Raw genomic sequence first — 16,900 nt, 5'->3', positions numbered from 1 at the left:
ATTTCAAGCAGAAAAATTTCCTCTACAATTCCTAAAGAATTCCTGTGTGAACCCAGCCTAACCTGTGGTAGCAACTGAGACTATACACATCAGAATGCTAAAAAATGCTTGGGAAACAACTGTAGCTATGAAGCGGGTGGTTTAAAGATGTACTCAAGGTTAGAGCAAGAAAATCTCTGTTAGGCAGGGTTCACAAATCCCACTGCATTCGCACTATACTTTTACAGTATGATGAGAGCTCTCCTCACTCACGTGCCCAATGTGTCCATAGGCTTTCATTGTCAGGCCAATAGTATTCTTTTGCCTCTGGCTGAATTTTATGTGTTAGTATACTGTACAAAATGAAGGATGGAAAATTGTAGATGACTACACTATGTTTTTCTAAAGGATACCATTGAATACTAAACAACCAAAAAAAAAAAAATGGATAGCTTATTAGTGAGGATGCCACAATACGGCTCAAGTGAAATCATTGTCCATTTATGAATATTATAACTGCAGTTTCTAAAGGCAGAGATACAGGGTACTTCTTCCTCTACTCCAGTTTGAATTAAAAATTAGTCAGGTGGCAGCCAGCAGTACCACCACCACCACGTGGTTCTCAAGGAAGACAGAATGGCTTAATACGAAAACGAAGTATGGCAACTCCCCACATATGCAGTTACATCATTGGATTTTTCCCCAGGGCCTCCATCAGCATATCCAATTGTCAATATCGGGGAATATGCTGCAGCCTATTATTGGTGGTAAAGGTCTCTGTTCTTCCCAATGCCTTTCCTCAACAAAAGGCTAAAATGCAATTGTTATGTCCACTACTAGATTATTCCCACAGCCCTTCTGGTATATCGTTCATGCTCCACCCCTTGACCCAAGCACTGTACATAACCATTTATTACAGTCAGATATTGAAAATGTATCTTCTGGTTCAATGAATCTCAATTTCTGCATCATGATTTAGTCACATCACAAGAAACAATCCTACCTTGTGTCAGCAGACTAGACTGTTTCGGCTGATGTGGTAATGGACCTGGAATACCACTTGTATGGCAACAGAGCAAACACTAGTTTTCTTAAACATGTAATAATACCAACCAGTAAGTTTATGTCATATATCTGTAATATGCAAGGGGTGCCTTCCAGTGGAGATCATCAAACCACCCGATACATAGTCCTGATACATAATCCCACTCGGGAATTACTAGGATGGCCCCTTTTGCATCAAAGTCGAACTCAGTTGCGAGTATTGCGACATGACAGGGGATCACCAAAGCCAGGCATCTATCCACAGACAGCTGTTTTGGGGTATTGCCCTTATCAGTGTGGAGCTGTTTTTTTTTTTTCATATTTAAAGGGAATCTGTAAAGTGTAATTTACATGGAACAGAGCGCACTTCAAAGCACCACAGAGTGAGGAGAGGAATACAGATAGGGACGAAGCGCTTCGCCCTTACTGTATACTCGCTCATCTCTACTTGTAACTAAGGGCTATGTATCAGGGTGGTTTGGGGATCTCCCTACTGGGAGGCACCCCTTGGCAACATGTTTCCTTCCCTGGAGGGATATCTGGCTATTCCTGTGTTTCAAGACTTTCAACTGAGGCTCTGCGGACCCCTTTTTTTGGTTTATTACAGCTTAGCATCTAGAAATAAGAGCTTCCGGTTGTTCCAAAAGAAAATGCCATGATAGCATTGAATAAAATTTTTTAGTGTACAGTATTAAGTGTACTTACTGACAGCAGCTCCCTGTGTACCTCATAGAGCTAAAAATCTCCCTTCCTCCAAGCTGGGCTGTTCGGTGGTTAGAGGAGCATGTGATCATGCCCACCCCCCAGTGTGCACCACTGAGCCTGTATATGCCTATGGTGGACACTGAAGGCGGGTCATGGTCACATGCTCCTCCATGTCGGCCATCTTAAGGCCAGAGTAACCACAGAGCAGCACAGCCTGTAGGAGGGGACTTGGATTTTTAGCTCTATGAGGTAAACAGGGAGCTGCTGTCAGTAAGTAATGTTAATACACTTACTTACACTAAACACAAAACTATTTTAATATAAATGGCCAACCCCTTTAACCCTTAGACGACCCAGGGCGTATAGTTACGCCATGGAAGTCTGTCCCCAGACGACCTAGGGCGTAACTGTACGCCCTGGGTGTTTCTCCCGCTATGAAGCGCGCTCCGGAGCGGAGCGCGCTTCATAGCAGGTGGGGGCCGGCTGCAATCAGCAGCCGGGACCTCACCGGTAATGACACGCTGCAGCGATCGCGCTGCCGCGTGTCATTAACTCCTTAAACGCCGCGGCGTTTAAGTGTAAGTGACAGGGGGAGTCCCCTGTCACCTACCGATCGGGACCCCCGCAGTGTGACTGCGGGGGTCCCGATCGGTAAAACGGACTGCCGGAGGTCTCTCACCTGCCTCCGTGCGGTCCGATCGGCGCTCTGGTCACCGGTCAACGACCGCGGCGTTTAAGTGTAAGTGACAGGGGGAGTCCCCTGTCACCTACCGATCGGGACCCCCGCAGTGTGACTGCGGGGGTCCCGATCGGTAAAACGGACTGCCGGAGGTCTCTCACCTGCCTCCGTGCGGTCCGATCGGCGCTCTGGTCACTGAGCCTGCACAGGCAGGCTCAATGAGCAGAGCGCCGATAACACTGATCAATGCTATGCCTATGGCATAGCATTCATCAGTGTAAAAATCCAAGTAGTGAATGTAAAAGTCCCCCAAAGGGACTTCAAATGTGTAAAAAAAAAAAAGTTAAAAACACTAACACACTACCCCAAAACCCCTCCCCCAATAAAAGTTGAAATCACCCCCCTTTCCCATTATATAAATAAAACATATAAAAATAAATAAATAGATAAACATATAATATACCGTAGCGTGCGTAATTGTCCGATCTATTAAAATATAACAAGCGTCATTGCGAACGGTAAACGGCATACACGAAAAGAGGGAAAAAAGTGCGCGGATTACCGATTTTATGTTACATTATATATATAAAAAAATTAATAAAAAGTGATCAAAACGTCCGATCTTCACAAATATGGTATTAATAAAAACTAGAGATCATGGCGGAAAAAATGACACCCCATACAGCCCCGTAGGTGAAAAAATAAAACCGTTATAAGCGTCACAATAGTCCCATTTTATTTATAATTAATTGCCAAAAAAAAGGATTTCATTTAAAAAAAATATATAACATTAGAGAATCTGTGTAAACCTGCTTATGGTTGTGTTCGTACTGACCTATAGAGTAATGGTATCATGTCGCTTTTACCATATAGTGCATTACGTAGACACAGGAACCCCCCAAACGTTACCATATTGCATTCTTTTTTGCGATTTCACCAATTTATATCTTCATAAATAATATATTTGGAATTCCATCATACATGTTATGGTAAAATGAAAGATGCCATTACAAAGTACAACTATTCCTGTAACAAATAAGCCCTTACATGGCTTGTAGATAGAAAACTGAGAGTGCTGGAGCTCTTAGAAGGGGAGGAGGGAAAAACGGAAACACTAAGATCAAAATTTGCGCGGTCCACTGGGTCATTTTGGGCCTGGTCCTCAAAGGGTTAAATAATTTATTAACTGCAATTCTACGAATACAGGGGGAGATTTATCAAACATGGTGTAAAGTAGAAATGGCTCAGTTAACCCTAGCAACCAGATTCCACTTTTCATTTTCCAAAGAATCTGTGAGGAATGAAAAGTGGAATCTGATTGGTTGCTAGGGGCAACTGAGCCATTTCTACTTTACACCATGTTTGATAAATCTCCCCCATTGTATACATTATAGAGTGCTTGGATTTTTGCAAACAAAATACATTGGGTGCACAACTTGTACATTAAAAACACACATCTTGGAACATCTGAATGATGTATGTAACAGTTCAGACAGGAATAGGTGAGGTGCATTGGTATAGCGAAGAAATTTAGGCACCCTAGAGGCGGTGATATTCACCGCAAACTTTTGGATAAAGAAGCATTCTGGCAATTTAAATTAAAATACTACATTTCCAGCAGGTCTCAATGTAAGGGTCCATTTACACAGAAAGATGATCTGACAGAGTATCTGCCAAAAATTTGAAGCCAAAGCCAGAAACAGACTATAAACAGGTCATAAAGGAAAGCCTGAGATTTCTCCTCTTTTCAAATCCATTCCTGGCTTTGGCTTCAAATCTTTGACAGATAATCTGTCAGATAATCTTTCTGTGTAAATACACCCTTAGACATTAATTACTTTTTCAATATTGATTGTGCATTTATGTTACAACAATAGTGCGTATATACGTCATTGTTCTTAGTACCACATATTTTATTTTATTTTTAACATGTAAGACTTACACCAGGTGTAGTAAATTTGTAATGTGTATAAGTAAAGTGTTAACAGAGAGTACCTCATGTGTGAGAAAGGGCGCCTACAACGTGTAGAGCTGCAGATGGTGGGGACTGAAAGGTGCCTTGCTGAATTTTAAGCTCGCAGAACAACGTTCTGGACCCATCATTTTTTCCTTGTTCTTCACTGACTGAATGCAGCTTTATCCGGATCAGAGTATACATAGTAGGCAGAGGTGAACTGGCTACTTTGTGTATACTTATCCAAGGACTATACAGCAGCCCATCACTAACCAGCTCGAACAGTAAAGTGCAGAAAGTATGAAGCATATGATGTTTACATGTGACATCAAGTACTGATGCAAACTGGAGCTACTTAATAAACAAGTACAAAGACAACAAAAAATAAACCAAAGCTTGTATGTATAAGTAAAACCACAGTAGATCTTATTGTTCTTATTTTATTAAAATAGCATATTCAACCACCATAAACTGATAATACTTTATTTTCTTTATCCAAGAGTACACCTGACAACACAATAGTGATTCAAAATATTATTTATAATAGCTGCTTTTAGATTCAAATTTACAGCTCAGTGAACATTGAGGAGAACAAAGATCATGTTTAAGTAAAAACAATACAAAAACAAACAAACAAAAGAAAAAACACAAAGCTTTCTCACATGTTTTTTTTTTCACTTCTCAACCCCTTTACCTGTCAAGGGGTATATCTAAACTGGCAGTATTGTAAGAGTGGACCCTCTGACAAGACTGCCACCATGTAATGCATAGAATACATACCATATGTAAAAGTACCCACCATATTTTCTTTAAACATATATAAATAAAAATTGGCATTTTATTTTTTTTTTTTATTTCCATGGTAGCTGCAGCTTCAAAAAGAAACCAGTAATTTAAACCCGTTGTACTCGGCGGAGTCTGAAAAAAGGACTACACGGTTATTCTCAGCTGGCCCCACCACCAGCAATAGGGCTGACCTGTCCCGAGACAGTAGTCATAAACAGTCACAGCAAGATATATAAAATGTGGAGAATTCCATGTATTTCCTACACTACTGTACATAGAAAGACAAATTTAAAAGTGCAAGGCAATGTTTGCTGTTCTCAATGTTATTAGGCACATCCATTCCTTTAAAGCAAGCTTCATAGGGAAATTCCAGTTTTTTTTTTCTTCATGATACTCCCTCAGAAGTCTCTCTTTTCTTGTAAAGGAAACAAAGGGGAGAGGGAGAACAAAAATTACATCCTGTAAACCATCAAGATATCCTCGCTTCTTTATGGAGTGTTCAGTTATGTCGCGTTCTACCTTTTTTTATTCTTGCCGGTTTTGGCTTGGGTATATATTGGTTGTTTGCTTGGTATTCAAGTTCTTTGCTAAAGTAGTGGATTGTTTTATTCAAGCCTTCCTCTAGAGGAACCTGAGAGGAGCAAGAGATACAATGTTACCGTAGCTTCCTGAACTTACATCAAGGGGTCAACCAGAAATACAGAATAAAAAGAAAAAACAAACAATGTAACTTTGCACAATATAAAGTTACATTCTTTCTACCGAACCTGAACTGAAGGGGAAAAAAAATCCTTTAAACGAGACCCGTCACCCCCCGTGCCGGGGTGACAGGCTCCCGAACCCCCGTTACAGCCCCCTATACTCACATGATCCCGGCGGGTCCCACTTTTGGATCCGGTCGGGTCACGGAGATATCAGCTCCCGAAGCCCGGCTCGCGCGCTGACAGGAGAGTCCGATGCCCATAGAGAATGACGGAGCATCGGACTCCCCATTCATTCTCTATGAGAGTCGGGCTTCAAGAGTTGTTATCATCATGGCCCGACCGGATCCAAAAGCGGGACCTGGCGGGATCAGGTGAGTATAGGGGGCTGTAGCGGGGGGTTGGGAGCCTGTCACCCCGGCACGGGGGTGACAGGTCCTCTTTAAAATAAAGAAAGCTTGCAGACATACCTTTATGTATATGTTGGCATTAGTAATATATTACTTTGTTACTCTATTAGTTACTTTTTACGCATGGTTTACAATCTATATATACACAGACATCTAAATCACAACACAGGTTTAGGTTTCACTCTACATACCACAGGTTCCCATCCAAGCAAAAGCTTGGCTTTCTTGATATCTGGTTTTCGCCTTTGTGGATCATCCTGAGCTTCTGAAAGAAACTGTATTTCTCCACCACTCCCTAAAAAGAAGGAACATGTACTTAAAAGGAGTCGTCCAGGATTAGAAAAGCTCAGCTACTTTCTTGCAAAAAAACAGTACCACACACACATGTTCATAAAATGTGTGTGATATTACAGATCAACTCTATACACTTCAAAAAAAGTGAGCTACAAAACCAGACCTCTCACATCTCTTTGTAAACGCACCCTTTGTAATTTCTTTTGTTTATTTTTCCTCACCTTCCAACAACTGTAATTTGTTTTTATTATTAGTTGTATATTTAAACAGAACCCTTTTGGGATTCATATCTCACAGGTTAACTCTTACCAATTCTTTGTGGGAAAAAATGGAAAAAACGCTATTTTGTCAAGTCTTTGGGGGAGATTTATCAAAGGGTGTAAAATTTAGACTGGTGCAAACTACCCACAGCAACCAATCACAGCTCAGCTTTAGGCAGTGCTGAAAGGAAAGCTGAGCTGTGATTGGTTGCTGTGGGCAGTTTGCACCAGTCTAAATTTTACACCCTTTGATAAATCTCCCCCTTTGTGTCTTAAATTTATACCTTTCAGCATCCTGTAAAAATATTCAGCTTTCTTCTCTGGGTCAGAATGATATGTATTACTACATTCCAATTTTATCTTTTTTTTCAGCATTTTTTACTGTACAGGATAAATAACAATCAGGATGTTATGGACATGGCGATACCAACTTTTTGTATGTTTAAAAAAATAAACAAAGTCGGTGGGAGATTTATTTTTATTAACTTTTTTTGTTAATCCCACAAGGGAACTTCAGTGCAGTGTATTATGCCTGTCATAATAATGTTGTAGCAGAGTAGTAAGGCCACGGCACTCTTAAATCATGCAAATGTGAAAGTTTATTTTACAGTGTGTAGGTACACATATACTCTGACCAACATAACAATGAAATGAAACAGTGAAACCATGTGATGTAGCAACGTTTCGGTCCTACCAGGACCTTCTTCAGGCTGTGAAGATCTATATTACAGATTTTTTACCAATAAATTCATCTAAATGTTAATGTACTGACTGATTTCTGATCAATTTCACAGTATTTTTATTGTATCAATACTGACATTTATCAGCAGTTTAAATACAACTAGTAGCTGCTGCCTTTTAGCATGCTGTGAAGAGTGGCATGGTGATGAGCGGGCCCCCAGGTACAGTCCCTGAGGGCTGGCAGTAATTATCCACCTCGTGATTACACATCTAATCAACAATTGGCAGGATTTCTCTAGGGGCGCAGGACTCACCAACAAGGTGTTTAATTAATCTGGCAAATTCCAGGATGGTGTGCTCTTCTGGGTTTCCCTGTGGAGGAGATGAAAGCATATTACAACTTTAATTGCAAATTGTAATTATCAACTTCACTCTGAAGTGAATTTATGATTAACCTCCAACTTTTTTCTTATGGTTATTTAGACTCCATTTCACCTGGAAAAGAAATAGAAATTGGCCAAATAATACAAAAAATAATGACATTGAAGAAGATTAGTTATATCCTTCAGTAAGTTCAATGTACTATCTACCTCACCAATATGGGCTTCCCTAGACCTGCGTAAGATGGCACCTGCTTCCCACAATGGTCCAGTACACAAGTCTCATAGGTGTTATTAACTGGCATCTATTTCAGGGTATAGTCTAAAGGTGTCTTTAAGCCAATTCTAACGGCAAAAAGGAGGCATGGCTACAGTAAACCTTAAAGGAGCGCCGGGCGGGCAGAGGGGGATTACCAGACGCACTGACATGACAGGCGGTCGGGGGCGCTCTGTAAAGCCGCGCAGGATGGGGACTAGGAGTGCTCTGACACATACAGCACACCAATCTGTGCAGCGCTGAAATACAGCAGATACTGTCCTGGCAAAGTTGAGCTCAGTTTACCGACACCAGAGACAGTATTGGTATTTTCACGGCAAATTGCCCAGCCCTATACAAAACTATCACAGACCGCTTCTGTTAGACCGTTATGTTTGGTGGTCTCCACTTCCCCCGGCTTCGCGCTCTCCAAATCGCTCCATTTCCAGTTTAGGAGCTCTCTTCTCCCATATCTTTGCGTGTGTCCTCAGTTGTCTTTGTCACACATTCTAGCTGTAATCCCAGCTCCCCATGCCCGCCCAGCTTCCTACTATGTCTGTCCATCTTTAGGCTAACAACTAAATGGGGAGTGCTGCTCTTGCCACACGTCAGAGAGGGGAGTGGTGTATTGCCCAGGATGAGAACTGTCCGATCCCAGTCTGTCACATGTAGCAATGAGTCACTGACACAAGATGGCAGCGGTCCAGAAGCGGAGTCGATAGTCAAGGTTGAAAAAGAAGGGAGAGTGACTTCAGGTGCTAAGTATATTTAGAAAGACAAGGAGAGGCGCCATATCGATAACTACAGCATATTAGAAAGTTATATAACTTTAATATCAGAAGCGTTACAGATAAAAAAAATAAAAACACCGGACTACACCTTTAATTTATTTACGTCATGTTAAATTACTGTGGAATGCCAGCTCAGAAAATGGAAATCTTACCAGATTCACAGGACTGCTAACGTTGCTGTTCATTAAAGCCACAAGCCCATTAACCAAGTCACTGGAAGAAAGAAGAAACAATACATTGCTACTTACAATATATATATGAAACAATATTCTTACAACCATTCCTTTGGCATTTACATAAATGATAAGTAGCAATAACATATATAGCGCCCATCAATGCCTACCCAATATCTTGGTTACCAGTTTTATATTCTGTCTGATTTTTATATAGGAATTCTGGGGGGCATTTATAAAGACTGGCGCAATCATATGACGGTTCATTAAAGCCAAAGCCAGGAACAGACTAAACAGAAAACAGGTCATAGAGGAAAGACTGAGTTTTCTCCTCTTCTATTTGACTTCAAAAATCTGGTCAGATAAATCTGCCTATGTAAACACACCATTAGAAAATACAGCGGACTACATGGAGGTGGGGCTTTATCTAAGAGGCTCTAGAGCAGGTGAAGATTTTCCCCATGGTTTATGCCTGTTTGCAGGTGTAAACTATAATAAGTCAGGTGCAGCAAGTGGCCACACCTCCTCTTCACTTTACCACACACCCTCTGCCCCCCTTAAAAAAAAAAAAAAAAAAAGGCCACGGAAAAAAGAGCAGATCTGCGCAAAAATCTGCTCATTTTCCATAGCGTATGCCAGGGCCCATAATGATATACGTACCCCAATATGTTTTTAGGTAGTAATCTGGAATAAGGCCATGTTCTCACTGTGCAAGACACCGGCTGTTCCGTCCGGTCACGGAATGGCCGGTGTCAGAGAAGATCATCACGGCTGGTATTGCAGTAACGGTCAGATGATCTTCACTGCTGCAGAGTTCGGAAGCGGGCGCATCAGTGTGCGCCTGCATCTGAATTCCCTGCTGCACACAATGGAGCGTGCGGCCGTACCCGCACGCTCCATTGTGTGCACTGACAGGTTCTCTGCGGCTACTATTCCTTGAATAGTGGCCAAAGGAAACTGACAAGTCATTTTTTTGCGGCGCCGCTAGGGATCCTGGCCGGAGTCTATATTATGTGTATACACTCCGGTTGGGAATCCATAGAAGGCAGCACTATGTAAGCTACGTAGTAACCACAGTCGTTGTTTCCGATTTGCAACGTAACTTACGCAGTGTGAACATAGTCTAAAAATGTATTATATAGAGAAAAAGCACAGCATAACCATTATACAGACCTAATTTTTTTTTATAATATCTCTCATATATATATATATATATATATATATATATATATGTATATATATATATATATATATATATATATATATATATTAGTGCCTTGGATTACGAGCAAAATCCGTTCCAGGTCTGTGCTTGTCATCCAAATCCACTCATAAACCAAAGCAAACCATAAGAAATCATAGAAATGCAGACAATTGGTTCCACACCACAAAAATAATGATTTATTTTTCTGAACAACATGTAAAACAGATGAAACAAATATTCAGAAACAGCAGAATATGTGATATTATAAGTTACTGCACAGTAATGGAGAGGATGGGAAACACAAAGGCTGACAAGAGACTACAGGGAGCATGAAGGAATGAGCAGGACATATGTGGGCACAGTATAGCAGCACTCTCTGTCCGGGGAGAGAGGGGTTACCGCTATGAAGAGATTAGCTCCACAGTCCTGTCCCCTGATGTGAGCCCCAGCCTGAAGTGGATCTGCAATGATTTGGAAGGTGAGGGAGACTTACTGGGTCAGAGTACAGTGCTGTAGACCCCGCTATACACACTATGTCCCTCTCCCACTCTCACCCAGTACAGGGAGCTCTTAAACCAAAGCAATGCTCTTAAACAAAGTCACAATTTTGAAAAACTGAGCTCTTAAACCAAAACACTCTTATACCACGGTACCACTGTATATCTACACACACATATACATACATACACACGCATAGATTGTACAGAAAAACCATGGCTGGATTATCCTAAATTATGCTTACAAATGCAGTCAGTAAACTGAGGATCTAAATCTATATCCTGTGCAATAAATCATTACTGACAGTACAGTAGCATTATAGAGGAGATAGGAGATGATGTAACATAGTTGCTCTAATAGGTCTATAAATCATCCTGATATTTAGTAGCTAATGGTGTTTCCTATTAGCAGGTACCATTAAGTCATATCACCATTATAGAATTTATTACTGGTAATCAAACAAACTACCATAACATGAGGCCAATCCTATCTCACTGAAAGAAATGTAAAAATTTCAGCTTTAAATTTCAATTTTGGCTGCTGGAGAGGATGATGGCAGGGGGACACAGGGCACTGGAGGGACACTGAGCATCCCTCTGCCATCATCCTCTCCAGCAGCCACAGCCCGCACAGCTCTGGGAGTCGGGAGTCGTGTCATCACCATTTTAAGTAAGTGCTGCTTATGAGGTTGAGTGCCAGCATGGGCCCTGGAGCTAAAGAAGTAGCCCCCCTCTCCAAACAGGAAATAATATAGAAAAAGGTTTTAGCTCAGAAAACCCCTGAAAATGTTATGGCTGACTGGTGTGTGTGATTATATATATATATATATATATATATATATATATATATATATATATATATATATTTATATTATGTATACAAATTTTACTGTAGAGAAAGAAAAAATAAAAAAATCACTCTCCACTGTAATGTCACATTTGGGCTAACAAAAGTCTAATCTCCAAGGAGAGAGAGAGGGAGAATCTCCATACACAGGTATACAAACATGCATATTACACACTTACACAGATTAGCCACTAGAGGGCAATAACCCATTACCATTTAGGACAGAGCTTTACACTATCACAGTATGAATAGGCCCATAGTTACATACTTTATGAGGCATTCGTAATTAAACCTCATGCTTAGTCGCAACTCCCAAGAAACTCTATACAGCATGGAATGCCTTGTTCATACATAACTTCGTACATATTACTTCTCCCACTTTATTGGAAATTTTCAGCATTTTACGTGTGACCCTATTCTGTTTTTTGTAGAGGCAATATATATTACTGTAAGCAGCGTTCTACCAATTCTAATTTACTTTGTCCTAGAGATCCTAAATTGAGATGAGCGAACCAGAGTTCATCCGAACCCGATCGTTCACCATTTGATTAGCGGGGGCTGCTGAAGTTGGATAAAGCCCTAAGGCTATGTGGAAAACATGGATATAGTCATTGGCTATATCCATGTTTTCCAGACAACCTTAGAGCTTTACCCAATTTCAGCAGCCCCCGATAATCAAATGTCGAACGATTGGGTTCAGATGGACTCCAGAATGCTCGAGGTTCGCTCAACCCTAATCCTAAACCATTTAGTAGAGACTTTTATCATATATAAATATGGGTGAAATGACAGAAGTATAATAAAAAGCAAAAACACTAACCTGACATATTGAAATGCTCGGGTCTGTGATCCTGATCCATATACCTATAATTATATACATTAATTGAAACATATTTCAAATGTACAAGCAACATAATGCATCAGTATAAACCTTGTTTTCTTTGTGACTCAACCCCTTTAAAAACTAAACTTCCACCTTAAGGGTATGTTCACACTGAGTAAATTAGGCGGGATTCCGCTGCAGAATCCTGCCTGTCTCAGTGTGCCATAGCCAATCTGAGTGAGAGCGCATGCTCCTCCTCTCGAAAAAGTGAAATGTTGCTTCTTTGAACAGAGTGACCACAGCGGAAGAGTGCGTGCTCTCCCATAGAGATGCTATGGCACACAGACAGGCGGGATTCTGCGGTGGAAAGTTCAGCTGCGGAATTCCGCCTAATTTACTCAGTCTGAACATACCCTAAGGGTCCAATCACACATACAGGACTGGCCACGGCACTGTCCCATCTTAATCTGTGATTGACTAAGCGCCCCTCAAAAGTTAAGTGCCCTAGATATTAATGGTAACCAGATTCACAGCGGACTTTAGTGTGAAACACACAGCCTGAAATCCGATGCGATATGGTATACGGTGTAAAAAGAGAATATAACAGCACAAGCCTAAAATGGCCACTAATGGCTCACTGGCAACTGGTAAATAAAGCGTATGCACCGGATTAGCAGAAGGTTGGCCACTACCATTTGTTATTTTGGGGCATTTACTGTCTCCTATTTTATGTTTTAGACAACTTTAAGAATCAGACATTCTTTAGGTGGCTTTGATTCAACTAAAAAAAAACAAAAACACATATATTCATGGTTTCAATTCTGTCAATGCTCTGCTGTCCTGATGGGTAAAACTGAATAGAGCTATTCCCTCTGGAAAAAAATCCAATCAAACCAGATCCAACATGGTTTTTACCTAAAGAGCACATTGGGGGAGATTTATCAAAGGGTGTAAAATTTAGACTGGTGCAAACTGGCCACAGCAATTAATCACAGCTCCTCTTTTCTTTCACCAGAGCTGGAAGCTGAGCTGTGATTGGTTGAAGTGGGCAGTTTGCATCGGTCTAAATTTTACACTCTTTGATAAATCTCCCCCATTGTGTCAGTTTGATCCAAGCCTAATAAGCTGCCTAAAGTTTCAGGACAATGGAAATAATATATTGACACTCCGTTGTCAACCATAACTAGTCGACAGATAGCTATGCAAATTTCATGATGAAAGAACTGTTACTATGCCAGATTTCTGCTCCCAAAAGATGACAGAATTTCAGAAACCTAATGGTTTTGATGTCTCTCCCTGAAACATGCCAAGAAAATTTAGGCTAATCTTATTTGCTAGAGTCTCAGTCTCAGTCTCAGTTAGCTTATTAAGCTCTTTCATAGAGCTGATGTCACAGTATTTATTTTCCTTATGTACACTATGGAGCGTTACATCTTCATCTTCAAGTAAATGAACCCATTAGGGTAACTTTGTGATTTTGTACTTACAGTTAAAGGTTCTCCCTGTAAAGCTTGCAGTACAAAGTTACTGACTACTCTTCCATCGTTCATGTGCATACGTGGCCCAAATGTATTAAATATCCGAGCCACTCTGACCTCCACACCTTCCTGCCAACAAGAACAAAGCAGTTTATTTTCAAAATAAATTGGTCATTAGGAACAAGGTATGCATAAAAAGGAGACATCTTTGATAAAAGATAACACCCCCCCCCACAAGACTCCATGAGCTGCAGTATAAAATAAAAAAAATTGTATTAAAAAGGCATACTGGCCAACCACAAGTTGTGGATGGGGATAACTAGCTGATCAGTGGCAGTCCCAGCGATCCTTAGAATGAAGGGCTTGCTTTGCTGATCCACTGGGAGTGGGGTTAAGCGGACATTAGTTTTAATCCATTCCCTTACCAGTCATTGCGAAAAAAGGGATCCCGGCCAGAGTACCAAGCAGTATGATCATGCTCATATAGCTCCCAGCTGCACCAAATACAGTAGATCGACAAAGCAGCTCCCCAACCATACCAGCATTTCCTGTGTATATGCAGGAAAAACAAGTAATCTGGGCGAGAGCCGCCCATGACTAGTCATAGCCCTCTGCCTGTCAACACGCTCTGCGGGAATGATTGACAGGCAGACTCTTTAGTGGCCTCTCTGCCTGTCAATCATTCCCGCAGAAAGCTGTGACTAGTCACTGACGGCTGTCTACCCAGATAACTAGTTCTGCCTCTCTCCCAGCCTCGCGTGCCAAAATAAAACACCTTTTTCATTATACACACACATACAGTTCGTGCTGAAGACAGCGCTGGTATGGTATTGGAGCTGCATTGTCGATTTAATTGGTGGAGCTGTAAGCTATATTAGCCCGATCTTGCTGAATAATTCACTTTAAGATATTGTTACTCTTCATTAAACTAATATTTACAGGGAAAAAATGGACAAAGCAACAACTAAGCAAGGTCTGCTGGATAAACACTACTTTTGTTAACATATTTTAGGGGTATTTTTTTTTTATCTACTCAACCTATGAGATTTTACCTTCCTTTTTTGTTGCAGTTTGAAAAAAAAAAAAAATGAAACAAAAAAAACAAACAAAATAAAAACAGAAAACAAAACAAAACAAACGGATGGATTGAGGAGTCCAGTTTTCAGAGGCAGTATGTATTGGAGACACCATATCTGTAAGCCTTTAGTCATGTATGGTAGATGACCAGAGCATGTTTGGGAATGTATAGAACCATGTAGCAGAGGATTTGCTTTTGATCAATGACATCAAATACAGAAAGTTTTATTAAGAAGAACTAGTCCTCCCTATGGGTCTGTTTACACTGAGTAAAACAGGCGGAATTCTGCTGCAAACTCTGTTCGGAATCCTGCCTGCCTCAGTGTTTCAATGTGATGCCTCTTGTGCCTCCGCTCAAAGGACTGACGATTGAGTGTCGGAAAGCGGAGGCGTGCGAGGCATTATATTGACACACTGAGGTGTCGGAATTCCACCTGTTTGTGAATAGATCTGTGTGAACAGATCTTATATCAGCAATAAAGCACTGGCCCTATTAGATAGGGATGGTCAGATTAGATACAGAGAAGAATGTAAGCTGCAAAAGGTGAGTTGAAAACTTTCTAACACCAACACTAACAACCTTAAAGGCTTTTCGGAGTACATACAGATAAACATTTTGTGACAAGTCTCAGCCTCCTGGGAGAGAAGTCTAGGGAGGTAGTGAGAGGTCACCACAGCACTTAAAGCCCATCGGTAGCCGCTGCTTCTCTGCAGTCACTGACTTAACAGTGAACACTCACCGCAGGCTGCACTCTTCAAAGAGTCTCTTAATGTTCACTGGGTAACATTTGAGGAGAAACTAGCTGATATACATTTCAAAGCAAGTCCCAAAGGTACATAAACTAGAACCATAGTAGTTGCTCCTTTTATTTTGTTCAAAGTCTAACATTTGTAACCATTACATGAATAAATAAATATATATTAAAGTATGATAATGTATAATATTAAAAAAATAAAGAAAGTATGATAACGTTTTTCGAGTCTCAGATGAAATGGCACTCATGTTTTCTACTGAGAAAATCCATATTTCATTTTTAGTTAGATCCACAGTCTAACTGAAATTGTACTTTATTCCATTGTTAGATGCACTCTGGTATCCTCTAATAAAATCCCCAGTAACATAATGTCCTGTGATAATCTGACGTATAACTGGCTACTTTTGGGACAAATGTTTGGGAAAACGGCTTCAAAACTTTATTTAAAGATCGGTACCTTTCTTGGACCATCTACAAAGCACAGTGTATTCCCAGATATATATTTTATAAAGTTTCCTACTTTGACAGTAATTTTCTTAAACAATTCTCCAACGATAAACTGAAAGCAAGATGCCCTTCAGCTGGGACTCCCTTAAAGATTTCAGATATAGGCCATGTTCACATTATGTATAACACCGGCCGTATCACAGAACGGCCGGTGTTACTGGTGAATTCGGATGCGGACGCATCACTGCGTGCCTGAATCCGAATTCCCCGCTGCACACAATGAAGCGCGTGGCTGGAGCCGCAAGCTCGATTGTGTGAACTGACAGGGTTCTCTGCAACCGCTATTCAATGAATAGCGACCGCAGAACATGGACATGTCTGGTTTTCTGCGTGGTCGCTAGCGATCTCGGCCGGAGTGTATACACTCCGGACGGGATTTCCTATAGCTGCAGCACATTGTAAGTTCCATAGTAATCACGGCCGTTGTTGCCGATTTGCACTGATTAATACTTTACTTACGTTGTTTGCACGTGGCCCTATTCTGTGAGTGAACATGGCAGCAAACGTTCAATCCACTTGCAACACCAGCACAGGAAAAATAAAGCATTAAACGTTATATCAATCTGCTGTCTGTGTAATGCCAGGTCCTCCAGTAGAAGGGTTGTCTCTCTAGTTAACA

The 16,900-nt window shown here is 40.9% G+C and overlaps 1 protein-coding gene across 5 annotated transcripts in view; it reads right to left on the bottom strand.

The window, feature by feature from the left end:
* Positions 1-4,830: 4,830 nt before the first annotated feature.
* The window catches only part of UXS1 (UDP-glucuronate decarboxylase 1), a 39,680-nt gene continuing 27,610 nt past the window's right edge, over positions 4,831-16,900 (bottom strand). For 4 of the 5 annotated variants that reach the window (XM_069970937.1, XM_069970940.1, XM_069970941.1 and 1 more), the window contains 6 exons: positions 13,952-14,071; positions 12,462-12,505; positions 9,073-9,133; positions 7,808-7,865; positions 6,450-6,553; positions 4,831-5,778 (listed from right to left, as the gene is read on the bottom strand). In XM_069970937.1, the coding sequence (XP_069827038.1) occupies positions 5,647-5,778; positions 6,450-6,553; positions 7,808-7,865; positions 9,073-9,133; positions 12,462-12,505; positions 13,952-14,071 (519 nt within the window). In that variant the 3' untranslated portion in view covers positions 4,831-5,646. The remainder of the gene's footprint in view (positions 5,779-6,449; positions 6,554-7,807; positions 7,866-9,072; positions 9,134-12,461; positions 12,506-13,951; positions 14,072-16,900) is intronic. The other variant, XM_069970939.1, reaches the window with a different exon arrangement.

This window comes from Dendropsophus ebraccatus, chromosome 5 (assembly GCF_027789765.1).
Source record: "Dendropsophus ebraccatus isolate aDenEbr1 chromosome 5, aDenEbr1.pat, whole genome shotgun sequence".
Lineage (NCBI taxonomy): Eukaryota > Metazoa > Chordata > Amphibia > Anura > Hylidae > Dendropsophus > Dendropsophus ebraccatus.
This window is presented reverse-complemented; position numbering and strand designations above follow the sequence as displayed.